Below are 26,533 nucleotides of genomic sequence, written 5' to 3'. Positions count from 1 at the left end.
GTGTCGGTGTGTACAGCTGCTCTAGCGAATGACTGGTCTGCTGTCTGCGTGATTGAATACATAACAGGAATTTTATTGTTGCTTCAACCTCTGATCGAATCAAATCTAACTTAAATTGTAATACTTTCACAGAAATATTAAGTTTTTTTTAATCTGCTTGTTGATTTAAACAGAATAAATTGCTTTTGGTGAGAAATCCATTAACCGCACTGTTTAATTTTGCACTGAAGGAAATAATTGCCGTCTTTGTCTGCTATACCGTTTTGTCTGCTCTGCTGATGGATGATATTGTAACGGAAGATTAAGGCAGTTATGTTTTGTTTTAAACAGGCAGGATAATAAACAAGGAGCTTCGCCACTACCTCAGCCTCCAGTTCCAGAAAGGATCAGTGGACCACCAACTTCAGCAGGTCATCCGGGATAATTTGTACCTGAGAACCATCCCATGTAAGTGTGCCAGGGGAAGAGGGTGTATTAGATTTCGTTTTGATTATGAGCAGAATAGACCATAAGGCATTGGATCAGAATTAGACCGTTCAGCTCATCCAGTTTGCTCACCATTAAATCATTGCTGATTTATTATCCTTCTCAACTATTCCCCTGCTCTCTCCCTGTAATCTATAAGAAGACGAGCAGTGGATGTGGTGTATCCGGACTTACAAGAAGGCCTTCAGTAAGATGTCACATGAGTGATTAGAGAGAATTGGAGCACACAGCATTGGTTGTATATAGCATACTAGTGTGGATTGAGTTTTGGTAAATGGACTGAAAGCAGTAGGAATGAATGGGCCATTTTTTTTTCTCCTGACTATCACTGGGGAGATGACATTGGGATTGCTTTGTGAATTAAGTGTTTGGAGTTTGTGCAAATTGTCAGCAGTGTTTCCTTAGTTACTTCAGTGACTACAATTCATAAGCACTTCATTGACTATGAAGCCACAAAAGGTGCCACATAAATTAACATATTTCAAAAACTGATCCATTATATTGTAAATGAACTATAATCTAGTGCACTTTTCAACCTTCTATAGAAAGCTTTTTCAATTTACGGTCACACTGAATCTGCACTGTCTCATCACTGTTTTTTTTACTCTGAAGAAAGAAAGATCTTGCTTTCCTTTACAAGAGAAACCAAATCTGATTCCTGAACTTTAGAAGATTAGATTAACTTTATTTGTTACAGACACGGGGATATACAGTGAAATGTCTCATTTGCATCAATGACCAATACACGAGGATGTGCTGGCACAGTCCACAAGTGTTGCCATGCTACCGGCAGCAACATAGCATGGCCATGATTTACCAATCCTAACCCGTGTGCTTGTGGAACATGGGATGAAAACCAGAGCACCTGAGGAATCCCATGGGGTTGTGGGTGAATGTACTTGCAGACGATGGCAGGAATTCAGTCTGATAGCTGGCACTGCAAGCATTGTGCTAACCACTAGATGGAAGGGTAGATATAAACTATAATATTGTTGTGGAATCCAGAATTGGGATTCCACAACCAAATATCTGTCTTAAAAATGAGAAAATCAGGAATAAAAACTGGAAATGCCTTTTCCCCCAAAAGAGAAGCTCTTCAATTGGGAGTTGATCCTAGATCAATTATTTGCTTATAGTCTATTTTTGTTGAGCAAAAGGTTGAAGAATATAGAGCAAAAGTGACTATGGCAATTCAGTCATGCATCTGAAATAACTTTATTGAATGGTAGAACAGGGGAGGGTGTCAACAACTTCTATTCTTATTTCACTACATTCCCTCTTTGTTTCCTTCCTTGTCTCAGGCACTACAAGACCACCCCGGGACGGTGAAGTCCCAGGAGTTGATTATAACTTCATTTCTCTGGAAGAGTTTAAAGCACTAGAAGACAGCGGAGCTCTTTTGGAGAGTGGAACATTTGATGGTGAATTTCCAAATCCTCCCCTCACTCAGTTTTGGGCTAATGAGTTCAGTGTTCAATGTGTAGATAAGAGTTAATAATGAGCACAAATGGCAAAGATCACTTCTGCTCTGGCTCACCAAAAAGCAAAGTATTTCACCATCTACTGCTTGCTTTTATATACTCCTTTTGTTGTAAATATTTTTAAAGTGCCTCAAAGATTTTCAGAAACATCAAGTTCTCCCTAGCTTACAGATACCCAACATATATGCATTTGGAAGATCAATAGATTGGTTCACTTGTGGGGCTGCATGTATCTTCTGGTGTGTGAAAACTTGGTTCTTGGCTGCATTTCTGCATGTGAACTCTTTGGGTTACAAATGGTTTACAGGAACCAAACGCTGCTATAACTTGGGGATGTCCTGTAGAGACATTAAAGCAAAAATGGAGTGTTTCAACGTGAATACTTCAGGGAATTTCTTCAAAGATTTGAGCTTGAACAGTTGAAAGGATGATTGGCAGTGATAAGGTAGTTGAAATCAGGCAAGAATTGGAATACTGGAATCTTAGGGGACTTGGAAAAATGCTACAGGACTAAACTAAATTAATGACTAATAATATTTTGGTAAAATAATAGAATTGGTTTCATTTATTTTTTTAAAGATGTTTGTATCTTAAAATTGAGCATGTTCCTGTGGTGTATATATAGAAGATGTGTACAGCTGATTGACGGGGCAACAATTCCTCTCAAATACATTGTACTTAGCTGTGTTTTGGATCTCAAATTAATCAAATTCTGAGTTCTATAACCTCTAGTGAGAAATCAGCATACTCAAACTGTTTCCTCTGGCCCCTTGATTTGACCACTTGGTGAAAGACTTTCCGTAGATTAATTTTTAATTTAACCTACCAAGCCAGTTCTACAGTTCTAGTCAAGGGGAAATAACTTGTCATGATCAGCATTGTCTAATACCCTTTAAAATTCAAAGCATAAACCAATCCCCACTTAACGTAATTGCTTCTCGAAATCTAATTACATATTCCCCTTGACCATTCTAGTTGCTTCGCCTATATTAATAACTGCATTTTTTTCCCCACTGAAATGACCGGACTATACAAAGTGCTGTTGCACTTGTATGTAATATACCAAGATTACTTGACTGCTTTTGGTCTTTATTGACCTTTTTAATCATCATCCAAATCTGGCTCACTTTGTGCCTTTTGAACATTACAACGATAGCTTCAGTTTGTCCATCAGGATCTTCCATTTAAACTTGCTTTACATTGCCTTTCATTGTAAGCAAGTCTGTCTTGAATTCGTTTTTGTTCCCACCAGTTAAGCACTTTTCTTTTCACTGCATGGATGTATATTGGAATTGCATCTTGCACAGCCAATTTTCTATTATGAGTAGGAATAAAGAAATGAATTATCCCTTGGATTTCAGCCCCGTTTCACTGCCAGACTTCTATTTCAGTATCACCAGATGGGCTAACATTAGAATCCCAGTAGTGTTTGATAACTAAAATACTGCAGCTGCTAACAGTTTTATTCAGATCTCACTGATAACTCAATTTACTTTACAGCTGTTTGAAAAGTAAAGCTGCAAATGATATAAATCTGAAGTAAAAATCAAATTCTGGAAAATACCATGCAGATCAGGCAGCATCTGGGGAGAGAGCTGCAGTTAACATTTTATAGTAGTCTGAAAGAGCATTCAATGCTTTCCCGGTATATATGATGAATAAACTCTTCTCGGGCTTTCAGCTGGGTACAATTATCAATTTTAACTGACATTTCAATGACAAACGCTGCCATCTTGATCAGGGATGATGCCTGGACATGTCTAGTCTGTTAGTATTTATACCCCCGTCATCCGTCTATCCTTATTGGTTATTCCTCATCCAATCAGGTTTCTGCTGTCCCATTTTGTTTATATTGAAACAAGTAGCTTTGTGCTATTGAAGTCGATCCTATGGCCGTTGTGAATGCAATGTCCTGATTCCTCTGGGTAACCCAAATAAATACACCTCCTGTGTTCCTTGATGCGGGTTTCCACTGCATGTCTCATCTGGCCCGTGATTTTGGCACAAAACTATGCTGCACCAGTGGCCTTTGTGATTGCCTAGTGAAGGAAGCCATTGAAATAAAACTAGAGGAAAAGAATTTTAACAAAGACAAAGGTCTCGCTCTAAGAACTGGAATTCAATTGTAATCAAGGTTGGACAGCGGAAACCTGATTGGATGAGGGTTAATCAATCAGGAGGGACAGACGACGGGGCTATATATACCACTGGACTAGGCATCCCCAGGTATGATCCCGGATGAAAATGGCAATTCGTCAGCAAAACGTTGGTTAAAATTGATACCTGCACTCAGCTGGAAGCCCCAGAAGAGTTTATTCATTATAGCAGTCTGCATAGTCATCTAACACTTCTTTAATTTTGCATTTCTGTTTCTTGGTGCTGTCATTTCTACATTCTAGTTATTTATTGGGCAATGAATTTTTTTGAACTTCTCATCTTTATGGCCGCTAGATTTTGATCCTTAAATAGAGTATTTGGCTACTGTTAATTACTTAGTAGGTTAATGGCAAAAAGAATTGAAGGAATTGTTAGTCATGTGCAAAGGAATAACTTGCAAGGGTGTGGTGAAATATCGATAAATAGGGACAAAAAGGAGCAAACTTAAAAATGATGGGCTGAATAACCTATTATAGAATCAAAATATGTAGTAATTAGTAGAATGCACTTCCATCTTTGGCTTTGTACATTGATAAGAGCATTTCAAAATTCTTATTCCACTTGTACCTCTTGCCTTCAACTGTTAAACGTGTAATTGAGAAGCTCACCTGCACTTTGTACCTATCCCCTCTTCCACACCATTACTTGATAGGTAATTTTTATGGGACGCCAAAGCCTCCTGCAGAGCCTGGTCCCTTTCAGCAAGATGTAGTGGACCAGGTTGTTCTGGATGACTCTTCAGATGAGGCACAAAGAAAACGAACTACATCTGTAAGCATGATGCAACGAGCTGACACCCTGGTCCCAGATGAAGATGAAGAAGATGAGCGACCCACTGCTAATGGGACTGGTTACCCAGGTGAGGGAGAGTAGAATATTGCTCTGACTGATTTGGCAGATGAACCCTGGTTATTGTGCTTAATCTTGCTCTGCTCATTCACTCACATGGGGCACCCACCACTTCTGCATGGACAGTTTTACAGTAATCCATTGCCATAGTTAATGTACTGATCACCTTCTTATCAAGGTTTGCAATAGGAAAATAACTGAGGGAGCTATTAAAATAGTCCAGTGATAATGACAGACATAGACCATATGGAGTCTAACCGCAATCTAATGTAAATTCTTTAACATAGGCCCAGCTAGTCATCCTGTCAATTTTGTTGTGTACACTTACAAATGGTATACAGGCAACGATCTTGAGTTTTCTGTCTATTTGAGATTTTAATCTCAGCACAGTATCTGTCCCAGTCATAGAAATATTTAGATTTTGTGCAAACCTTCCTGGCTTTCACATTTCAACCTAAACACCGTAATAGAGGGGGTTATTCATTTCTCAGGGACAGGGCCCAGCCACACTGATGGGGTCGCAGAATTCAGGTACTTGGATCCTGTTGCCAGGGAGGACTTGATGGAGCCACTGCCGAGCAATTGGGAGATGGCCTACACTGACAGCGGAATGATCTACTTCATCGAGTGAGTATTATGCATTGGGCAGTGTCTGGTAAAAGTTGGCAGATTTTCTTGTTATTTATTTACAAGAAGTTGTATAGTGATGTCATTGTAAAACATTCCAGCTGGAGCACAATTAGGCAAATTTGCCAAGCCTCTTGAAATACTGGGAAAATTGCTCAAATGTAATTGGTTAACTAAATTTTAAGGTGCAATGAGGAGGAGACAAAGACGTCTAGGGAGTGGAATTCAGTAAGCCAGAAATGGTCACTGATATTTTCAATGGCTACACCTGCTTCTCATGGGTTTTTTGCTTCAACTCTTGTCTAACATTCAAGCATATCTTGGAATGAATGGGAAGAACTTGCATTTGTTTGCTTTTAAATCATAGAATTGTACAGCATGGAAGCAATCCATTTGCTTAACGGCTATGCCAACAAGTGGGTATCCTTGTGTTTTAACCAATGGCCAAGCATTGATCCATGGTCCTCCAAGCCTAGGTGATTCAAGTGTTCATCTAGGCAATGCTATTAATGACCTTGCTTCTACCACATTCTCAGGCAGTGTATACGGGTACAGTCTGAATAAAGAAGGTCCTCCTCGTATCCCCTTGAATCTCTACCCCTTACTGAAAACCTACGTGCTCTAGCTTTATCTATGTCTCCTTTGTGGTAAAGTTTCCTGCTGTCTAACCTTCCTGTACTTATTATTTCGTATATGTTAGTCATGTTGCCCCTCTTAACCTCCTCCACTCCAGGGAGAAAAGACTAAGCTTCTCAGTCTTCTGGTGAATATTGCCGTACTCCATTTTATGCTATCACATCCTATACCTTGGTAATAAGAATTGCACAAACACAATGGTGGAGAAACTCGTCAGGCCAGGTAGCATCTATGAAAAAGGGTGAACAGTCTACTATTCAGGCCAAGACCTGTCCTGATGAAGGGTCTCTGCCCGAAACATCGACTGTTTACTCTTTTCCATAGATGCTGCCTGACCTGAATTCTTCCAGTTACTTTGTTTTCCAGCATCTGTAGAATTTCTCTTGTTTGTGAAGAATTGCACACTATACTCCAACTTTACAAAACCTTTGTCAGACCTCAGCTGAAATTTAATGTCTCTACTTTCTCTATTCATGATGAAGCCCAGTATCCTGTCCATCTTTTGCACCAAAGGTCCCTTTATTTCTCAGTGCTTCCTAATACTGTACTATTCAAGGTGTACACCCCGGGCTCAGTATTGCTCTCAGAATGTATCACTTGATGTTTGTCTAATTGAAGTTTGTAATTTTTCACACTATTTCACCAAAGCATCTATGTTTGACTTCATAATATCCTGAATGATTTAAAGGCAATGTAATACTTCTGAATACTTGTAATAAATCTGCATGCAACCAAACCTCTATCTCATCTGCACTTTGTGTGCTCAGAAGTAAGACGAAAACTTAAGTAGCCTTGGCCAAAGGTATTGTCTCCAATCTTAATCTTAAATGCTCAGAGGTATGAGATTTAGTGACTCCAAGGCAAGGCCATCTTCCACCTTCTGTTACCTTGGACCCTTCTACTCCCCAATGCTGCCTGTTACTTCCCAACTCTTTTGTGCTCAGTGACCAGCTGAATTCCTCCTTTCTTTCATAGTCACAACACTAAGACTACCACATGGCTGGATCCTCGGCTTGCTAAGAAAGCAAAACCCCCAGAGGAGTGCAATGAAGGGGGTAAGTAGCAGCTTTGTAAATTTACTCTTAGTATTTTGAAGTGAAAATATGTGGATCACTGTTTTTATTTAATGTGCAGTTTGACACAGGCTGTCTTTTGGGATTAAAAGTATTGATTTTTTTTTTACACCAACCTGAGTTGGTGTAACCTATTCCTATTCTTGAATAGGATATGTGCTCTTTTATGGGAGGATTGATTTAGACTAATTTGGGCTGGAAGTTATGACTAGACAATAAACTATGTATGTAATCTGTTTTGGTAACATTTTATAATGCACGCACAGATGTTTGAATAGGAAAGTGCTCCATGTAACAGGAAACAAAATTAAGTGAATTTTCTGAATCTAATTGTGGGGTATTTACATGGGTCATCCAATGTTTGAAGTGAAAGAAAATGAGTTATATTTCTGGCAGAGGATAGATGCTTTAAGGGAATTTGAATGACAGGACATTCAATATCTTTATGCCAATAAGATGATGTGGGTAAAGTGGAAGCAAGTTAAATGAGTAAATGGATTGAAGTGTTTGTTTCCACACTCTTACTGATATGAGAAAGGGAAGAAACCTGTTGTTGAGATGCTGTAGCTTTGTCTGGAGAAAGTGACACTGTTAATGCCCATGACCTGAGGTAAAAAGTTTAGAATACCTATTACAGAATGTAGCTGGGATTAGTTTGCTGTTTTTGGGACAGATTGATCTGAGGGTGAGGAGCATGCATATCTAGGGTGAGACGACCATTCTATGCTGAACTGGATGAAGGTGGGTTAGTAATTTCTATAGATTTTGTACCCAACCATTTGCGAATCCAACTATGTATTTGCCAAGGTTTGCAGGGCAACTTGTCTTGTAAGTGGTGACTGGAAGCCTATGCATTTGTTGATTCAATTTATGTCCTTCCTGAAGTTATCTAATTGTGAGGTTTCTTACAATTGTCTGAGTGCAAGTCCCTTTTGGGGGAGGACTGCAATCATTAACAAAATCTCTGTTACATGGACAAGAGCATCAGTGGCTGTCATTTGATTGAGGGGTTCCAACGGCATCCCAATAAGAGTGTATCCTTAAGGATTTTGGTCATCCTGGGATGCCTGTCTCTTCTATGTTGTTACAAAATATATATTAAAAAAACTAACCTACAGAGTTGTGGTTGACACAGTACCATACAAGCCTTTCATTATTGGTCTCATGGACAGTGTGCATTGGCGCAAGTGACTTGTGTCAAGGAAATTGTTAATTGTTTGGAGAGTAATCTTTCACAGAGGCAATTTAGCTTCCACCCCTGTGCCAAGTGTAAAGTGTGAGCAACAGATGCCCTGCAGTTGAACCCTGAGATTACATTACAGCCTGAAGTTGCTTCCTTGTATCTCTTCTTCCTCTTTTCCACCAATTTTCTCTCTTCCTCTCCTGAAGGCACTGACTCCTTGCTGGGGCATGGTTCCATGGGCACCACCGGTTGCCCTCCAGTATCTCGCCCAAGTGGCCATTCTACATCTGTGGGCCTATACGGTGAGTGTTGGCAGCCTATTCAACAGAAGAGGCTTCACTTCTGAGTCTCTTAATTCTGTCTTGCCCTGCTGCCCACACATTGGTGCTTGACTGCACTCTTACTAGTCCTTGGATCATGGGACGGGTTGAGCTTTGACACCTGACAGATGGAATGGGATTGGCCCTAGAAATTTCCTGTTCAGCCTTTGCTCATTTGGCATCAGAATTGTTCATGTACATCGCTTTACTTTTGTAGATGTATATCTATAACCCTTTTAATCAACCTGTGGGACCTCTCAAAACACTTGATAGAGTTGGCAAGCCTTTTTTCCAAGTTGGTCACTGTTTATGGAGCAAAGTATACTGGACTGGGAGGCATGACAAAAATTTGAATCCTGTATCTCATTACAGAGAGGAATAAACAGAGACCCTTTAACAGAACCAAAATGCTGACTTTATTCCTCTCCATAAATGTTGCTTGACCTCCCGAGTTCCTCTAGCATTTTGCCTGTTTTACTCTGCATTTCCAGTATTTGCAGAATCTTGTGTTTATTGTGTATTGTAGTTAGCCCATCACCCCCTACTGGGGGAATAGACCGCTGGCAGCAACTCGCTAGAGTCCTTCAGAGCCAGTCTTTTGGATTATCAAAGATCCTTCCTCTCGCAGGGATGAAGTCTTTGGAGCTTCTGTTTGCATTTCTGTAGCTCTTTTTTATGAGATGGGTTTCTAGCCCTATGCCCAATCCTTCTCCTTTTGCAGCTGGGTTTGGGACTGGCCATGGCCAAGATTAGCCACTTACTTGCTGGCTGATCCATCAGTGTAAATCCCTCTTCCCCCCCCCCCTTTTTTTTTTTTTATTAGGCCTTAAAATAAATGATCAGATTTAGAGGAGATCAGGTGCAAAACAAAGACGATCTCCATGAGAGATCCCAAGAGGGAAAGAGAGAGAGTTGCATAATGCGTACAGGATGACTTTTTGAGCAACTTGTGGTTGAGCCCACTAGGGGATCACCTGTTCTGGATTGGGTGTTACATAATGAAATGGATTTGATTAGGGAGCTTGAGGTAATGGAACTCTTAGGAGACAGTGATCATAATATGATAGAATTCACCCTGCAATTTGAGAGGGGGGAAGCTAAAGTCAGGTGTATCAGTATTACAGTGGAGTAAAGGGAATTCGAGGCATAAGGGAGGACTTGGCCAAAGATGATTGGAAGGGAATACTAGCAGGAATGATGGCACAGCAGTAATAGTTGGAGATTTCAGGAGCAATTTGGAAGGTGGAGGATAGATACATCCTAAGGAGGTAGTATTCTAAAGGCAGGATGATACAACTGTGGCTGTTAATGCAAGTCAAAGCCAACATAAAAGCAAAAGAGGGCATGTAATAGAACAAAAGTTAGTAGGAAGTTAGAGGATTGGAAAACTTAGAAAGCAACAAAAGGCAACTAAAAAGCCATAAGGGGGAAAAGGATGAAATATGAAGGTAAGCTAGCCAACAATATCAAGGAAGATACCAAACATTTTTTTCAGATATACAAAGAGTAAAAGAGATGCGAGGATAAATATTCGGCCACTGGAAAATGACATGAGAGACAATGGGGGACAATGAAATAATGGATGATCTGAATCAGTGTTTTGCATCAGTCTTACTGTGGAAGACACTAGTAGTTTTCTGGAAGTTCAGGAACATCAGAGGACAGAAGTGTGTGCAGTTACTATTACTAGGGAGAACATGCTTGAGAAACTGAAAGGCCTGAATGTGAATAAGTCACCTAGACCAGACAGACTATATCCAAGGTTCTGAAAGAGGTAGCTGAAGAGATTGTGGAGACATTAGTAATGGTCTTTCAAGAATCACTAGATTATGGAATGGTTCTGGAGGACCAAATTGCAAATGTCATTCCAATCTTAAAGAAGGGAGAGGGGCAGAAGAAAAGAAATTATAGGCCAGTTAACCTGACCTCAGTAATTGGGAACGTGTTGGAGTTTATCGTTAAGGATGTAGTTTCAGGGTGCTTGGAAGCTAGTGAAGTAGGCCAAAGTCAGCATTGTTTCCTTAAGGGAAAATCTTGCCTGACAAATCTGTTAGGATTCTTTGAAGAAATAACAAGCAGGATAGACAAAGGAAAATTGATGTATTGAGGAAGTAGGGAAGCTGCAGAAGGACCAAGACAGATTCAGAGAATGGGCAAACAAACGGCAGATGGAATACAGTTTCAGGAAGTTTATGATCATGCACTTTGGTAGAAGGAATAAAAGGATAGATTGTTTCTATGAAATTAGAAAAATGTGAAATTAGAAAAAGAGAAGCTGAAATCTGATGTGTCGGTGTTTCAGTGGAGTAAAGGAAACTACAGTGGCATGAGAGAGGAACTGACCAAAGTTGACTGGAAAGAGACACTGGTGGGAAAGACGGCAGAGCAGCAGTGGCTGGAGTTTATGCGAGAAATGAGGAATGTGCAAGACAGGTATATTCCAAAAAAAGAAGAAATTTTCGAGTGGAAAAAGGATGCAACCGTGGTTGACAAGAGAAGTCAAAGCCAAAGTTAAAGCTAAGGAGAGGGCATACAAGGAAGCAAAAATTAGTGGGAAGACAGAGGATTGGGAAGTCTTTAAAACCTTACAAAAGGAAACCAAGAAGGTCATTAAGAGAGAAAAGATTAACTATGAAAGGAAACTAGCAAATAATATCAAAGAGGATACTAAAAGCATTTTTCAAGTATATAAAGAGTAAAAGACAGGTGAGAGTAGATATAGGACCGATAGAAAATGATACTGGAGAAATTGTAATGGGAGATGAGGAGATGGCAGAGGAACTGAACAAGTATTTTGCATCAGTCTTCACTGAGGAAGACAGCAGGATACCGGATCCTCAAGGGTGGCAGGGAAGAGAAGTGTGTGCAGTCACAATTACGACAGAGAAAGTACTCAGGAAGCTGAATAGGCTAAAGGTCGATAAATCTCCTGGACCAGATGGAATGTACCCTCGTGTTCTGAAGGAAGTAGCTGTGGAGATTGCACAGGCATTAGCGATGATCTTTCAAAAGTCGATAGATTCTGGCATGGTTCCGGAAGACTGGAAGATTGCAAATGTCACTCCGCTATTTAAGAAGGGGGCAAGGAAGCAAAAAGGAAATTATAGACCTGTTAGCTTGACGTCGGTGGTTGGGAAGTTGTTGGAGTCGATTGTCAAGGATGAGGTTACAGAGTACCTGGAGGCATATGACAAGATAGGCAGAACTCAGCATGGATTCCTTAAAGGAAAATCCTGCCTGACAAACCTATTACAATTTTTTGAGGAAATTACCAGTAGGCTAGACAAGGGAGATGCAGTGGATGTTGTATATTTGGATTTTCAGAAGGCCTTTGACAAGGTGCCACACATGAGGCTACCTAACAAGATAAGAGCCCATGGAATTACAGGAAAGTTACATATGTGGATAGAGCGTTGGCTGATTGGCAGGAAACAGAGAGTGGGAATAAAGGGATCCTATTCTGGTTGGCTGCCGGTTACCAGTGGTGCTCCACAGGGATCAGTGTTGGGGCTGCTTCTTTTTACATTGTACATCAACGATTTGGATTATGGAATAGATGGCTTTGTGGCTAATTTTGCTGACGATACGAAGATAGGTGGAGGGGCCGGTAGTGCTGAGGAAACAGAGAGTCTGCAGAGAGATTTGGATAGATTGGAAGAATGGGCAGAGAAGCGGCAAATGAAGTACAATGTTGGAAAGTGTATGGTTATGCACTTTGGCAGAAAAAATAAGCGGGCAGACTATTATTTAAATGGGGAAAGAATTCAAAGTTCTGAGATGCAACGGGACTTGGGAGTCCTCGTACAGGATTCCCTTAAAGTTAACCTCCAGGTTGAGTCGGTAGTGAAGAAGGCGAATGCAATGTTGGCATTCATTTCTAGAGGAATAGAGTATAGGAGCAGGGATGTGATGCTGAGGCTCTATAAGGCGCTGGTGAGACCTCACTTGGAGTACTGTGGGGCAGCTTTAGTCTCCTTATTTAAGAAAGGATGTGCTGACGTTGGAGAGGGTACAGAGAAGATTCATTAGAATGATTTTGGGAATGAGAGGGTTAACATATGAGGAACGTTTGTCCGCTGTTGGACTGTATTCCTTGGAGTTTAGAAGAATGAGGGGAGACCTCATAGAAACATTTCGAATGTTGAAAGACATGGGCAGAGTGGATGTGGCAAAGTTGTTTCCCATGATGGGGGAGTCTAGTACGAGAGGGCGTGACTTCAGGATTGAAGGGCGCCCTTTCAGAACAGAAATGCGAAAAAATTTTTTTAGTTGGAGGGTGGTGGATCTATGGAATTTGTTGCCACGGGCAGCAGTGGAGGCCAAGTCATTGGGTGTATTTAAGGCAGAGATTGATAGGTATCTGAGTAGCCAGGGTATCAAAGGTTATGGTGAGAAGGCGGGGCAGTGGGACTAAATAGGATAAAATGGATCAGCTCATGATAAAATGGCGGAGCAGACTCGATGGGCCGAATGGCCTACTTCTGCTCCTTTGTCTTATGGTCTAAACGGGGAGAAAATTCAAGAAAACAAGGTGCAAAAGGACTTGGGGGTTGTCATGCAAGATTCCCCAAAAATTAATTTGCAGGTTGAGTTGGTGGTGAGGAAAGCAAATGCAATGTTAGCATTCATTTCGAGAGGACTAGAATATAAGAGCGTGGTTATAGTACTGAGGCTTTATAAGGCACTGGTGAGGCCTCACTTGGAGTATTGTGAGTGTTTTTTTTGTCCCTTATTTAAGGGCTGATGTTGGAGTAGGTTCAGAGCAGTCTCATGTAAATGATTATGGGAATGAAAGGCTTATTGTATGAGGAGTAATTAATGGCTCTGAACATTTATTCGCTGGAATTTAGAAGAATGTGGGGGGATCTTATTGAAACCTATCGAATGTTGAAAGACCTAGATAGAGTGGATGTGGAGAAGATGTTTCCTGTGGTGGAAGAGATTAGGAAAAGAGGGCACAACCTCAAAATAGAGGGGCGTCCATTTAGAATGAAGATGAAAAATTTCTTTAGCCAGACGATTGTGAATCTGTGGAATTCATTGCCACAGGTGGCTGTAAGGGCAGGTCATTGGCTGTATTTAAGGTGGAGGTTGATAGGTTCTTGGTTAGTTAGGGCGTGAAAATTTATGGGGAGAAAGCAGGAGAATGAGAAAATGGATCAGCCATGATAACATGGCGGAGCAGACTTGATGGGACGAATGGCCTAATCCTGTTGCTATGTCTTCTAGCCTTATGGTTGTATCTCTTTTTAAGATGCTGGAATCTGTAGCAGCAAACACTCTGTGGAGGAAGTAGGCCCTCATTCAGGGTTTTGATCTGGAACATGGATATGCCCACCCCAACCACCACAGTGCTAGTGCTGCTTGATTGCTGGTTCCTCAGGCAGATTGTGATATTCAAATAGAAATTTGCAACAGCCTCTGGGAAGAATGGCTTTGACTTTCCATTCAAGAGGTAGTAGCATGTGCTGGAATCTGGAGCAAAAAACAAGCTGAAGGAATTCAGCAAATTGGCAACATCTATGAAGGGGGATGGGCCTTTTTTTTGGCTGCATCCGAACTTCAACAGATGCTGCCTGACCTGCTTGCTTAGTTTTTTTGCTTTTGATTTGAATTTTCCTAACTTAAGTGGACATAGCAACTAATTTACATTAATTTTATTATGTGATAGTTCAGCCACTTTTGTTGAGGGTATTCAAGGTTCAGGGTACAGGGGGATTTCTCATGTAAAGATAAATTTGATGAATATTTTAATCACCCCAGATTGATTTTGGTTTGTATTTCATGCAAAGATTGCCCCATTGTACATCTTGGGAATGCAATGCAAGCTTTGTCAGTTAAGATAATTTCAGATAATTTATTGGAGTTGGTTCAAGGGATGAGCGTGCATTGTCTGAGACAATTTGGAGATGTAGACAGCATGTAATCCTATAATAAATTGTTAAACGAGTTGCAATCATCCACCCAAGCAGGTCTGAATTCATTATGAAACGCTACAGGAAGTTGAGCAAGAATGAAGTAGTGACAAAAATCATTTGTTGAAAGGTATTAGAGTGCTTGAAATAATTACTTCTTCATTGACAGGATGAATATAAATTCAGGTATACCACAGCCAAAAACGATTAGTGAAATGAATATGCTGTTGCTCTGCTTTCAGTCACTTTGACAAAAATATAACATATACCAGGGTCATGTGTTTGAACACTACCAGTGTCATTGATAACTGCCTGTACCTCCAGACAGGGTTTTGATTGGGCAACTCTAATAAGAATTTGAATTTTGATTATCTCTTTTGGGCAGTCTGTTGTAACAGAGGATATCTGGATTCTGCTACATTTGTGAGGTCGCTCAAGAGTTGTACAGCAATCCTAGATTCTGCCATAGGTTGGGGGTGGGGGTAGGTGATGCTGGACTATGTGATTTGAAACATTGTGTACGCCTTCCACTGTTTGCAAATGGTATTAGTGTGCTCCTCCAGAGATTCAAGGTGCTTAATGCCCTCATCTTCCTTTACTTTGAGCTGTCATGGCTTCAGAATTTGGATGATTTGTGAGGATGTTGCCCTTGTTTTTCAAAGGGGCTTTGAAAGTATTAAAGCATTTCCTGTCCTTGTGGAAATTGGTTCCAATGACAGATCATAAGACTGAGGAGCAGAAATGGACCATTTGGCCCATTGAGTCTGCTCCACCAGACTTATAATTCCTCTGAACCTCGTTCTTCTGCCTTCTCCCATAACCTTTGATGCTCTTACTAAATCAAGAACCTCTCAACCTCTGCTTTAAATACATTGAATGACTTGGCCTCCACAGCCATCTGTGACTATGAATTCCACAGATTTGCCTTCTCCCGGCTAAAGATATTCCCCCTCAACTCTGTTTAAGGGACATTCTTGTATCCTGAGGCTGTTCAAAGCTCAGTAAATTTCTTGTTTTGGAGTTTGATGGTCATGTGTGCATGATGTGTCCCATCCGTCAGCGCTTGGTTGACTGCATTACTGATATTTCTTCACTGCTTTTGAAATGTCCCTTGTCGATCCCTTCATAGACAATGAACAGTGCAAGATTTGGAGTCTTGGTCTTTTGAATAGTCTTTTTTTCAATGCAGTACTGGTAATTTTGACATCTGCCTTTTGAGGGTTGGCTCCCTAAGATATGGGAGCTTATCTGTATTTTTGAGGGCTTGATTATGTATCTTGATTATCTGGAAAAAATGTTGTGTGGTGGAGCAGGGAAGGAAAAGAACTGCCTTTCTTAGACTTTTGGTGCATATCGTTCATTGAATTTTACTTGAATATGATGACCTAGAGCTTAGGCTTGGAGTACACAAGTACAGAAGTTTCATCTGCTCAGTGTAGTTCAATGACTTGATTTGTGATTTTAAAGATTAGTTTTATTTGCCACATGTACATTGAAACATTGCAGACGTCATTTGCGTCAATGACTAGCACAGTCCAAGGATGTGCTGGGAGCAGTCTGCAAGTGTCGCCACACCAACATAGCATGCCCTTAACTTGCTAGCCCATACGACTTTGGAATGTGGGAGAAAACCAGAGCACCCGGAGGATACCCATATGACCATGGAGAGAGGATTCAATCTCTTTACAGACAGTAGTAGGAATTGAACCCTGATTTGCTTGCACTGCAAAGCATAATGCTAGCCTCTACACTAGCTGTGACATTGCTTCACACCCTTTTAAAGCATCCTCACTGCAATACTGCACTTCACTTTTAACAACTTTCTAGATGGAGTGAAGTTAATTTATAGGCTAACAGAAAACTTTTAATGGTTGCATCTCCACTCCAGCTGGAAGGTTGTTGGTGAAATGCAATATTGCAACAATGACTCATCCTTGTTCTGCGGTGAACCTAAGAGCGTTGTTTGCATGTCATTGCGTATGTGTCATGAATTTATAAAGGCAACCAAGTTTGAGAATTTTCTGCCATCTCCCTGGATTGACACGGCTTTTCTGAGTCAAACAAGGCTATGGACCACAAAGGCAGGAGAGCTTGTCAAGGGCAGAGGCAGTCAGTGCCTTTGTAAGAAACAATCTAAAACTACTAAATTTAGATGCACAGTAGAGAGTATCGTGACTGGTTGCATAACAGCCAGGTACTGAAACACCAATGCCTAAGAACAGAAAAGCCTGCAAAAAGTCGTGGACCAAAATGACACACACAGAATGCTGGAGGAACTCAGCAGGTTGTGGAGGAAATGCTGGAGGAATAACTCGAGTAAACGGTTGACTTTTCGGGCTGAGACCCTTGTTCAGGACTTCGTGTCCTGTTGACTCATTACTCTTTTCCAATAATGCTGCTTGACTTGCTGTGTTCCTTCAGCATTTTGTGTGTGCTGCTTTGGATTTTCAGCATATTCAGATTTTCTCGTGTTTGAAAAACTGGTGGATACAGCCCAAAAGTCCTTCTCATCATTGAGCACATCTACAAGAAATGCTGCCACAGCATCCGTCATCAAGCACCTCTACCATCCAGACCATGTGATCTTCCTGCTGCTGCCATTGGAAAAGAAGTACAGTTGTCTTGGGTCCCACACCACCAGGTCTAGGAACCTTCAACCATTGGGCTCCTGAACCAGAGTTGATGACTTAATTCGCCTCAACACTGAGCTGATTCCACAACCTATAAACTCATTTTCGAGGACTCTACTGTGTGTGTGTGTGTGTGTGTGTGTGCGCGCGCTCCCATTTGCCTAATGCAAACATGTTTAAGCAACTCTAGGTACCAAATATCCCATGTTTAACATAAAACTCTGACAAAACTGTTTTAAAATATGCATGTATTCCAGTGTAGTTGTGGGAGGTTATTTTTTGACACTGATCAAGAGAAAAAGACTCTTGTGTCAAAGTGAAAACAGATTTCTATAAAGTGACCTAAATTAATTACAAATATAAAACTATACTCCAAGTGACTTGGAAATTTTTTTGTATCCATCTCCTGACTTGTGTTTTTCAATAACTTGTTTTTGTGGAGTTGCTTGGAGCGTTCTTTTGTCTTTATGTTCTTACCAGGGTACTGACTTGCCACAGCTGCCGGGCCTTCCGGATACAAGTGTATTTTTACTGCAATAAATTGAAGCACCTTGACTGCACATGAGTCTCTAAAAGCAATCTCCATTTAACTCATTGTGACATGCAAAACTAATTGGCTGCACTAGTGATGATTTGTTGTGTCATATTAAAGGGTGGTGAATACTTATGCAATCAATTAATTTGTGTTTTATATTTGTAATTAATTTAGAACAGTTTGTATAGATGTCTTCACTTCGACATGAAAGTCTTTTTTTTTTGCTGATCAGTGTCAGAAAAGCCAAATTAAATCTGCTGAGATTCAATGTTGTAGAACAAAACATGTAAACTTCCAAGACGCGAACAGACATGTGTGCACAGACAGACACATTTTTAAAATTATTATTTCTGTTTGCACAATTTGTCTTTTGCACATTGACTGTTTAACAGTCTTTGTGGCTTTTCAAAGATTTTGTTGTATTTCTTTGTTCTACTGTGAATGCCTGCAGGAAAATCTCAGGGTAGTATGTGGTGACATGTATGTACTCTGATAATAAACTTACTTTAAACTTTGAATTTCAAGATGTCAGTTGAGGCAGTTTTTGAATCTCAAATAAGAGAAAATTTGAGGATGCTGGAAATCCAAGCAACACACCCAAAATGCAGGAGGAACTCAGCAAGGCAGGCAGCATCTGTGGAAAAGAGCATTCTGGACTGAAGACTTCATCAGATCTGGGATAGAGGGAAAACAAGTTGATATTCAATACAGAGAGGGTGGGATCTCATCTGGTTGATTTTGGGTATACAAGTGGGTGTAAACCTCCCTCAAGAAGTTACACGTTCATTTACCTGGCATCATTGAAATTTAAAGTAATAAAAACTATTTATGCAGAACATAATTGGAGTTAACTACTTAGTATTCATTCACCAGCTGTGGGTGTGCCCAAGGAAAATATTACATTCCATTGAGGCCATCCACAAAGTAAATGAAAGCCCTTGTGTTTATGACATCTTTCTATCATAACAGTGCTTCAGTTGGTGATTTGAGATGTTCATGTATGCACCTATTTTGTGTACAACGACTCCAGAGATGAGGACAATGGTGAGCTGTGTTTTTAGTGGTGGCTCGGCAAGCTTTGTTTGTTCCACTGAAATTCCTTCTGGATGCCATAGCGTCTTCTACATTCATCCAACAAGCAGACTGCCCACTTAACAACTTCCCTCAAGATTGCCACTTCCAATGACCCACCTCTCCTTTAGTGCCGTGTTGGCATCTCTGCCTCTACTTTGTAGTATTGTGCTGCTTGAAACCAAGTGAGATGGTGACACTGTCTGCCACTTGCGATTAAGATTCATTTTGAATGTTCATTCACAGATCTTTAAAAGCTGATGGTTGAAGGGAAAGTAATTGATTGAATTAGCATTTTTGGGTAGTATCTGTAAGGCCAGGAAATATGTAGTAACGAGAATCGTTGCTTGATTCTTGGATAATGGGCCGTTAGGTCAGCAGCTGGAAAGTAAACGTTTAAGCTTTGTGAGGATTTCCTCAATTTATATTTGTCTATTTTACAGGTGGGTTTGCCATTGAGGTTATTCTCTGGTAACAGGATGCCTAGATTGCAATGTATGTACAATGCATTTTGTTGGCTGTGAGAGATTCGGTCTGTAAAGGCATGGGTATATTTTCTGTAGTTCAAGTAGATCAGAAACTGGTAGTGGAGCAAACTGTTCATGTTTGCTGTCAGCGCAGTATTACCTGCAAGCTGTTGTCCATCCTAAGTGCATTACCATCTTACCTTTATAGTTGGTTCTGGAACAACTATGATTAGACTATAAGACATAAGAGCAGAATTAGGCCATTAAATCATGGCTGATCTCCTCCTCAACCCCAGTTCCTGGCCTTCTCTCCATAACCTTTGATGCCATGTCCAATCAAGAACCTGTCAATCTCTGCCTTAAATACATTCAACGACCTGGCCTCCACAGTTGCATGTGGCAACAAATTTCACAAATTCACCACCCTTTGGCTGAAGAAATTTCTCTTGAAAGGGTGCCCCTCTATTCCTGAGTCTGTGCCCTTTTGTCCAAGACACTCCCACCATAGGAAACATCCTTTCCACATCTACTCTGTATAGGCCTTTCAACATCAAAAGATTTCAATGAGATTCCACCCCCCACCCCCCGCAATCCTTCTGAATTCCAGTGAGTACAGACCCAGAGCCATTAAATATTCCTTGTTATGATAACTCTTTCATTCCTGGAATCATCCTCGTGAACCTCCTCTGGACCCTCTTCAATGCCAGCACGTTTTCTAAGATGAGGGGCCCAAAACTGTTCACAATACTCAAGGTGAGGCCCCACCAGTACCTTATAAAGCCTCAGCATCACATCCTTGCTCTTGTATTCTAGACCTCTTAAAATGAATGATAACATGGCATTTGTCTTCCTCACCATTGACTCAACCTGCAAGTTAACCTTCAGGGTGTTCTGCATAAGGACTCCCAAGTCCCTCTGCATCTCAGATTCCTGGATTTTCTCCCCATTTAGAAAATAGTCCACATATTTATTTCTTATAAAGTGGATGACCATGCATTTCCCAACATTGTATTTCATTTGCCACTTTCTGGCCCGTTCTCCTAATCTGTCCAAATCCTTCTGCAGTCTACCTGTTTCCTCAACACTACTTGCCCTTCCACCAAACTTCATATCATCTGCAAACTTGGCAACAAAGCCATCTATTCCATCATCTAAATCATTGATAGACAGCATAAAAAGCAGTCTTTACACCGACCCCTGTGGAACACCACTAGTCACTGGCAGCCAACCAGAAAAGGATCCTTTTATTCCCACTCGCTGCCTCCTACCAGTCAGCCAATGCTTTAACTATGTTAGTAGCCTTCCTGTAATATTATGGGCTCTTAACTTGGTAAGCAAGGCTCATGTGTGGCAGCTGGTCGAAGGCCTTCTGAAAGTCCAAATATATAACATTCACTGCATCCCCTTTATCTATCCTACTTGTAATCTCCTCAAAGAATTTCAACAGGTTCATCAGTCAGGATTTTCCCTGAATGAAACTATGCTGACTTTGTACTATCTTGTCCTGTGTCACCAAGTACTTCATAACCTCATCCATAACAGTTGACGCTAACACCTTCCCAACCACTGAGATCAGGCTAAGTGGTCTGTAATTTCCTTTCTGCTGCCTTCCTCCTTTCTTAATGAGTGGAGTAACCTCTTGCGGTTTTCCAGTCCTCTGGCACCATGCCAAAGTCCAATGGTTTTTGAAAGATTATTTCTAATGCCACCACAATCTCTAACACTATCTCTTTCAGTACGATAGGGTGCAGTTCCTCTGGTCCATGTGATTTGTGTACCTTTAAGTCTTTCAACCTTCTGAGCACATTCTGTCTTGTAACAGTAGCTGCACCTACTTCTCTTTACACACTACAACGTTAGGCATACTGCTAGTGTCTTCCACAGTAAAGACTGATGCAAAATACTCATTTAGTTCATTAGCCATCTCCTTGTCCCTTGCTATTATTTCTCCTGCCTCATTTTCTAGGGGTCCTATATCCACTCTCATTTCTCTTTTATTTTTACATACTTGAAAAAACTTTCGCTGTCCCCCCTCTCTTCCCTGTGCCCCCTATATTCTTCCCACTAATTTTTGGTTCATTACATAACACCCAATCCAATATAGCTGATCACCTAGTAGGCTCAATGGCAAACTGCTCTAACAAGCTATCTCTTAGGCATTCAACAAACTCACTCTCTTGAGATCCATTACGAACCTGATTTTCCCAGTCAACATACATGTTAAAATCTCCCGAGAGTACCATAATATTGCCCCTTTGACTCAGCTTTTCTATTTCCTGGTGTAACCCATGGTCCACCTCCCAGCCACTGTTTGGGAGCCCTATATATAACTGTCATCAATGTCCTTTTACCCTTGCAGTTTCTTAATTCAACCCACAAGGACTCAACATCTTCCGATCCTATGTCACAACTTTCTACTGATTTGATGCCATTCTTTACTAGTTGAGTCACACCACCCCTTCTGCCTGCCTTTCTATCCCTCTGACATAACGCGTAACCTTGGACATTCAGCTCCCTTCAGCCGCGATTTAATGATGGCCACAACATCATACCTGTAATAGTGCAAGAAGATCATCCACCTTATTTCTTATACTACATGCATTTAGATAAAACACCTTGAGTACTGTATTTGCTATCCTTTCTGACTCTGCATCCCTAATGATTTGATACTCAGCCTGTTGGCTGCAACAAGGTCCCATCATCTGACTGCACGCTATCTTTACTTTTTTACCTTCCGTCCTATCCTTAGTCCCTTCACTCCGGTTCCCAAACCCCTGCTGAGTTAGTTTAAACCTTCCCCAAAAGCTCTAACAAACCTGCCCGCAAGAATATTGGTCCCCCTTGGGTTCAGGTGCAACCCATCACTTTTGAGCAGGTCATTTCCCCCCCCCCCCCCCCGAAGAGATCCCAATGATCCAAGAACCTGAAGCCCTGCCCCCTGCACCAGCTTCTCAGCCATGCATTTATCTGCCAAATCATCCTGTTTCTACCCTCACTAGCGTGTGGCATAGGCACCAATCCAGAAATTACTATCAGGGAGGTTCTGCTTCTCAGCTTTCTATCTAGCTCTCTAAATTCTCTTTTCAGGACTTCATTGCTTTTCCTTCCTGTATAATTGGTACCAATATGTATCAAGACATCTAGCTACTCCCCCTCCCTCTCCAAAATGTTGTGGACGTGATCTGAGACATCGCTGGCACCTGGGAGGCAACATACTATCTGGGTGTCCCGTTCATATCCACAGAATCTTGTATCTTTTCCCCTCACTATCAAATCCCCTATCACTACCGCACACTCTTCTCTCTCCCTCTATCCCTTCTACAACCCTGTCACTGTGGCATTCTCCCAGGAGGTCATCCCCCACAAAAGTATCCATAGCGGTATACTTGTTTTTGAGGGGAATGGTCACAGGGGTGCTCTGCTGTAACTGCCTATTTCCATTCCCCCGATGGTCACCCAGCTACTCGCCTCCTGCAACTTCGGGGTGATTACTTCCCTGTAACTTTGATCATTTATATCCTCGCTCTCCTATGCAAGCTGAAGGTCATCCGGTTGCTGCTCCAGATCACTAACGTGGTCTTCAAGGAGCTGCAGCCGGATACACTTCATGTAGATGTAGTTCCCTGGGAGAGTCTGGGTTTCTTACTTCTCCAACATCCGGCACGAAGAGCACACCACAGCCATTTAAATGGTACAGTAAGATTGATCCTATGCTATGATTGGAAAGGGGGATGAGCAATGATCAGCCTTTCCTTCCCCAGCTTTAAGGATATTAGTGAACTGACATTTTCAGGAGTAGGCAATTTGGCCCTTTGATCCTGCTCTGCCATATCGCTGATCCCCTATCTCAGTTTCGTTTTCCTGCTCCTGTATCACATGGGAACCTTTGTGCCAAGAAAACTAGCTATCTGTCTCCTTGAATACCTTCGGTGATTTGTCTTTGAGCTCAGGTGGTTTACAACCAGGGCTGGTGGCTTGTCAGAGATCAGATTATTGTACATAGTTTCATAACATGTCAACTCAACTTCAAGATTACCAGAGATGAATCTCATGGCTTTGTTTTTAAACTAAATATTGAAATATGGGCATTTACAAGGTTTGCACTTGCATTTTGGAACATACTTTAATTATTTTCCTCAAACTTCCTGTCTGGAAATGATCTGCTAAGTCATTTATGCCAGAAATACTGAATTTGTATGCAATATTTGTATAAAATACAATGATGTCTAGAGTGGTGGAATAGGTATCCTGGCAGGTAGGTTTACTAGAGCTGTTAAACTAGTTTGGCAGGGGGGTGGGAATCAGGATGTGAGTGCAGAGATGAGGGTAGAAGGACAAGGGCATGATGCTATGTGTTCTGAGTTGGTGAGGGAGGACAGGCAGGGGACAAAACATCAATGTAGCCAGTTAGAGGGGTTGAAATGTGTCTATTTCAACGCTAGGAATATTAAGAATAAAGGGGATGAATTTAGAGCATGGATCAGTACGTGGAACTACGATGTTGTGGCCATTACTGAAACTTGGTTGGAGGAAGGGCAGGATTGGCTGATGCAGGTACCGGGGTTTAGGTGTTTTAAAAGGAATAGGATGGGAGGTAGAAAAGGGGAGGGGGAGTAGCATTACTGGTCAGGGATAGTATCACGGCTATAGAAAGGGAGGGAGCTGCAGAGGGAGTGTCGACTGAGTCGGTGTGGGTGGAAGTCAGAAATAGGAAGGGATCAATCACTGTGCTGGGATTAGTCTATAGGCCCCCAAATAGCCTTCGGGACACTGAGGAGCAGATAAGCAGGCAGATTTTAGAATGGTGCAGGAAATACAGGGTTGTAGTTATGGGTGATTTCAACTTCCCTCATATTGACTGGCACCTCCTGACTGCAAGGGGGATAGATGGGGCTGAATTTGTCAGGTGTGTTCAAGGAGGATTCCTGACACAGAACGTGGACTGGCCGACGAGAGGAGAGGCCGTACTGGATCTAATTCTGGGTAATGAACCTGGTCAGGTGGCAGACTTCTTGGTGGGGGAGCATTTTGGTGAGAGTGACCACAACTCTCTTAGCTTCAGCATAGATATGGAAAAGGATAGAAACAGACAAAATGGGAAAGTGCTTAACTGGGGAAGGGATAACTATGAAGGGATGAGGCAGGAACTAGCGAGAGTAAATTGGAAACAGATGTTCAAGGGTGAAAGCACAGAAGTAATGTGGTGGAAGTTTAGGGATCACTTGTGCTGGGTTCAGGTTAGGTTTGTCCCACTCAGACGAGGAAAAAATGGTAGGAAAAGGGAACCATGGCTGACAAAACATGTGAGGCAACTCGTCAAGAAGAAGGAAGCATATGTTGGATATAAGAAGCAGAAGGGGCTCATGAGAAATGTAGGGTAGCTAAGAAGGAGTTTAAGAAAGGACGTTGCTTCAGTATTCACAAGTGAAAAGGACTTTGATCAGGGTGAGGTTGAAATAGAACAGGCCTGTGTGCTGGACAATGTGGAGATTAAGGAAGAAGTGTTGGATCTTCTTAAAAACATCAAGATTGTTAAGTCCCCAGGGCCAGACGTGATATACCCCAGGTTGCTGTGGGATATGAGAGAAGAGATCACTGGAGCAGTAGCTCTGATCTTTGAATCCTCTTTGGCTGCAGGGGAGGTGCCGGAGAATTGGAGAATGGCAAATGTAGTTCCCTTGTTTAAAAAAGGTATAGGGAGAATCCTGGGAACTATAGACTAGTGCGTCTTATGTCGGTGGTCTGTAAACTTTTGGAAAGGATTCTTAAGGATAGGATCTACGAGCATTTGTAGACGTACAGTTTACGCAAGGATAGTCAACATGGCTTTGTGAAGGGAAGGTCGTGCCTCACGTGCCTAATTGAGTTTTTTGAAGAGGTAACAAAAGAAATTGATGAGGGTAGGGCGGTAGATGTGGTCTACATGGATTTTAGCAAGGCATTTGACAAGGTCCCCCACAAGAGACTCATCCGGAAAGTCATGAGGCATGAGATCAGTGGAACCTTGGCTGTTTGGATAAAAAAAATTGGCTTACAGGAAAAAAGCAGAGGGTAGTAGTGGAAGGAAAGTATTCTGCCTGGAGGTCAGTGACTAGTGGAGTGCTGCAAGGATCTGTCCTGGGACCCCTGCTCTTCGTGATTTTTTTTATATATAAATGGCCTGGATGAAGAGGTAGAAGGATGGGTGAGTAAGTTTGTGGATGACACGAAGATTGGAGGAGTTGTGGATGGAGCTGTAGGTTGTCGAAGGTTACAAGAGGATATAGACAGGATGCAGAGTTGGGCAGAAAAGTGGCCAATGGAGTTCAATCTGGATAAGTGTGAAGTGATGCATTTTGGAAGGACAGACCAGAAGGGTACAGGGTTAATTGTCAGTTACTTAAGAGCGTGGATGAACAGAGCAACCTTGGGGTTCAAATTCATACATCCCTCAAGGTCACTGCACAGGTTGATAGGATAGTTAAGAAGGTCTATGGGATGCTAGGCTTCATTAATAGGGAGATTGAATTCAAGAGTAGAGAGGTCATGTTGCAACTCTACAAAACTCTGGTGAGACCACACCTAGAGTATTGTGTTCAGTTCTGATCTCCTCTTTGTAGGAAGGATGTGGAAGCTATGGAGAGGGTGCAGAGGAGATTTACCAGGATGTTGCCTGGATTGGAAAACAAGTCTTATGAGGCAAGGTTAGCAGAGCTGGGACTTTTCTCTTTGGAGCATAGAAGGATGAGAGGGGACTTGACAGAGGTCTACAAGATTATGAGAGGCATAGATAGAGTGGATAGCCAGTACCTGTTTCCCAGGACACGAATAGCAAACACCAGAGGGCATATGTACAAAGTTAAGGGAGGGAAGTTTAGGGGAGACATCAGGGGTAAGTTTTCTACACAGAGGGTTGTGCGTGCCTGGACTGACTTGCCAGGGATGGTGGTGGAGGCTAAAACATTAGGGGTATTTAAGAGCCTCTTGGACAAGCACATGGATGAAAGAAAAATAGAGGGTTATGGGGTGGTGTGGGTTTAGTACTTTTTTAAAGAAGAAATATATGGGTCGGCACAATATCGAGGGCCGAAGGGCCTGTGCTGTAGTATTCTAGTGTCTAGTAG

General features: G+C 41.6%; 1 protein-coding gene across 5 annotated transcripts in view; it reads left to right on the top strand.

Annotated features, from left to right (window-relative positions):
* Positions 1-26,533, top strand: part of magi3a (membrane associated guanylate kinase, WW and PDZ domain containing 3a) — a 142,695-nt gene that overhangs the window by 73,544 nt on the left and 42,618 nt on the right. For 4 of the 5 annotated variants that reach the window (XM_072278707.1, XM_072278706.1, XM_072278709.1 and 1 more), the window contains exons 2-7: positions 331-447; positions 1,788-1,907; positions 4,777-4,983; positions 5,465-5,600; positions 7,212-7,291; positions 8,699-8,794. In XM_072278707.1, the coding sequence (XP_072134808.1) occupies positions 331-447; positions 1,788-1,907; positions 4,777-4,983; positions 5,465-5,600; positions 7,212-7,291; positions 8,699-8,794 (756 nt within the window). The remainder of the gene's footprint in view (positions 1-330; positions 448-1,787; positions 1,908-4,776; positions 4,984-5,464; positions 5,601-7,211; positions 7,292-8,698; positions 8,795-26,533) is intronic. The other variant, XM_072278708.1, reaches the window with a different exon arrangement.

The sequence above is a fragment of the Mobula birostris genome, chromosome 14 (genome assembly GCF_030028105.1).
Source record: "Mobula birostris isolate sMobBir1 chromosome 14, sMobBir1.hap1, whole genome shotgun sequence".
Taxonomy (NCBI): domain Eukaryota; kingdom Metazoa; phylum Chordata; class Chondrichthyes; order Myliobatiformes; family Myliobatidae; genus Mobula; species Mobula birostris.
This window is presented reverse-complemented; position numbering and strand designations above follow the sequence as displayed.